This window comes from Pelodiscus sinensis, chromosome 9 (genome assembly GCF_049634645.1).
Source record: "Pelodiscus sinensis isolate JC-2024 chromosome 9, ASM4963464v1, whole genome shotgun sequence".
NCBI lineage: Eukaryota > Metazoa > Chordata > Testudines > Trionychidae > Pelodiscus > Pelodiscus sinensis.
This window is the reverse complement of record NC_134719.1, coordinates 3,573,254-3,575,590: the sequence shown is the minus strand read 5'-3', so window position 1 is coordinate 3,575,590 and position 2,337 is coordinate 3,573,254. Positions and strand designations below refer to the sequence as shown.

General features: G+C 51.1%; 1 protein-coding gene across 1 annotated transcript; it reads left to right on the top strand.

Moving 5' to 3' along the window:
• Nucleotides 1-643: 643 nt before the first annotated feature.
• Nucleotides 644-2,133, top strand: TMEM275 (transmembrane protein 275). The gene has a single exon (XM_075937122.1). It carries the CDS (start codon nt 713-715, stop codon nt 1,259-1,261), a length of 549 nt encoding a protein of 182 aa, XP_075793237.1. The 5' UTR covers nt 644-712; the 3' UTR covers nt 1,262-2,133.
• Nucleotides 2,134-2,337: the final 204 nt, after the last annotated feature.

Genomic DNA, 2,337 nt, shown 5'->3' with positions numbered 1-2,337 from the left:
GTGAAGAAATCCTTATGCTTGTTTTAAACCTACTGCCTATTAATTGAATTGAGTGACCCTCCTCGTTCTTGTGTTGCGGGAAGGGGTAAATAACACTCCCTTATCTACTTTTTCCATGCCAGTCATGATTTTAAAGACCTCTGTCATATCCCCTCCTCCTTCACCGTCTCTTTTCCAAGCTGAAACATCCCCGGCTTTTTAATTTCTCCTCAGATGAAAGCTGTTCCACCCCTCACCCCCTTTCAGACAAATTAACTGTAAAAGCAAAACTCCAAGTCCCTGTTCCCGAGTCTGAATTGACCTCTGAGCAAAAAGGGGCCCCGCAAAGAGTCCATGTGGCTGTTTTTAGGAATTGACCTGCTCTGGGGTTTGGCTGGCAGCTGCCTTGTTCAAAGCTGACTCCCTCTACAAGAGCAGCTTCAGCTGTGTTAGAAGGAACACCAGCTGTGTGCGGTTCCTTCCCCATGCCCGGTGTCTCAGGTTGGCTCATTTAACAAGCTTGCTGCAAGTTTCAAGTCTCCCCCACGTAGCTCCTTGGTCACCCCCTTTGCTCTCCCAGAAGGTCTCTGCGCATAACGAGCTGGCAATTCCTTTTTCTTTCTTCCTTTCCTCCTCCTACAGGAAATTCAAGGCACCTCAAGCCCAGCAATCGTCTCGCCATAGCCATGTGTGCCCAGTAAGGCGCGAGGTCTCTTGGGCGACGGGGATCAACATGTTCAGTGAAAAAAGCAGCACCTCTTTGTCCCAGAAACCTAGCCAGAAAAAGACCAGGCCTCAGGGGCTTCCATCTCCCGCGCTCTGCTGCGCCTGTGGACTTTGCATCATGTTAGCTGGGATCAACATCACCCTGGTGGGAGCCTTCGCGTTTGGGACCTTCCTCCCCGTGAACAACCCGCCCATCATCATAGGGCCCATCCTGCTGGTGGTGGCGTTCACGTTCTTTGGGGCCTGCTGTATCTGCAGCCGGAGGCCGCCCGCCCACGGGGCGAGGAAATCCAAGCCGGGCTCCAACATGGGGCTCATTAAACCGGGCCACACGGCCTTCGAGATCGAAACCAGCGAACACACGGTGCAGGACACCACGGCCGTGCAGCTGAGCCCAACCAACTCTCCGGTGTCCTCCAAAAAGTCCACGCCCGTCCACGAGACCAACAAGACCTGCAAACTCTTCACGATGGACGGCAATGGGCCCGCGGCCAAGTATACAGCTGGAGGGGAGTCCATCCAGCTGAACTTGCCCAGAGACTTTATCACATCCTGAGTCATGGAGAGTGGTTATTAGCAGCCTGGTGGGCGCTGCCGATGGGCGTGGCCGTGATCAGATGGCTACAGCCGTTAGGAGGCAGCAAACCTATGAAATCCACTTTTGTGTGGCCCGCCAGAGCATTGGCCTCTTAAAAACCTGTTAAGAAAGGAGAGGGATGACACGGGAATTGGAAATGGTGGTAGGCAAGTCCAGCTTCTTTCTGGAACGGGTGCATTTATTTCATGTGTTGGGGAATAACACTGTAACGAGGAATCGATATTGCCCAGCAGCTGGGAAATCAGAGGGGTTTTTTTGATTAATTAATTTCTCGAGTGAATTTTTTACACAAGTAACACGGTGATTAGACTTCAGCGCAGGCAAATTGCAGGCCTTTCTTTATATAACATAATACAAATGACAATGCAGTAATTAGAAATTGAGCCTGCCCAGTCGCTGGGAAATCACAGTGCTTTGGGACTGGGCTTTTGGTAGTTTGAGGAAGAATGATTTTTTTTCTCCTGCGTAGTTCAGATTTGGGTTTCAGTCCTGCTGTCTCACATATTGTCTAGCAGCATCACCAACACTTCCACTGCTTGCTGGGCTCTTAGAAGACGTTGAGGGGCAAATCAGAGGTAAATAACAGCATAGAACACAGAGCCAGGACTGGTGGCTGCAAACAAACTTCATGGGACTGCGGGAAACTTGGCCACACCCATAATAAGTGGCCAATACGTGGAAGGTGGAAGGTCAGCCGTAGCTGCGAATATAGAGACTGCAGGTGATTGGTTAGGTCAGGCCTTGTGAAAGGGGCAGCCCATAGGCCTAGTGGAAATGGAAAAGAGGTTGCACTGAGCAGTAGAAATGGAGCGAGATCAGATGATGCACCTGATGAGCCCGCTTTGGGGGGAGCGTTGAGCCTGGATTGCACACGTCTATTCAGAGATGGTGGGGGGTGGGGGAACCCTTAATGTCGTTCTCCTTGGAGCTGGGTGGGAATTTTTCAGTGAATCGGTTTCAATTGAAATGTCGTAAGGAGGGTTTCTCAGGCCAGAGAGGGAATTCCTGATGAGGAACGGACCAGAATTGCCCTC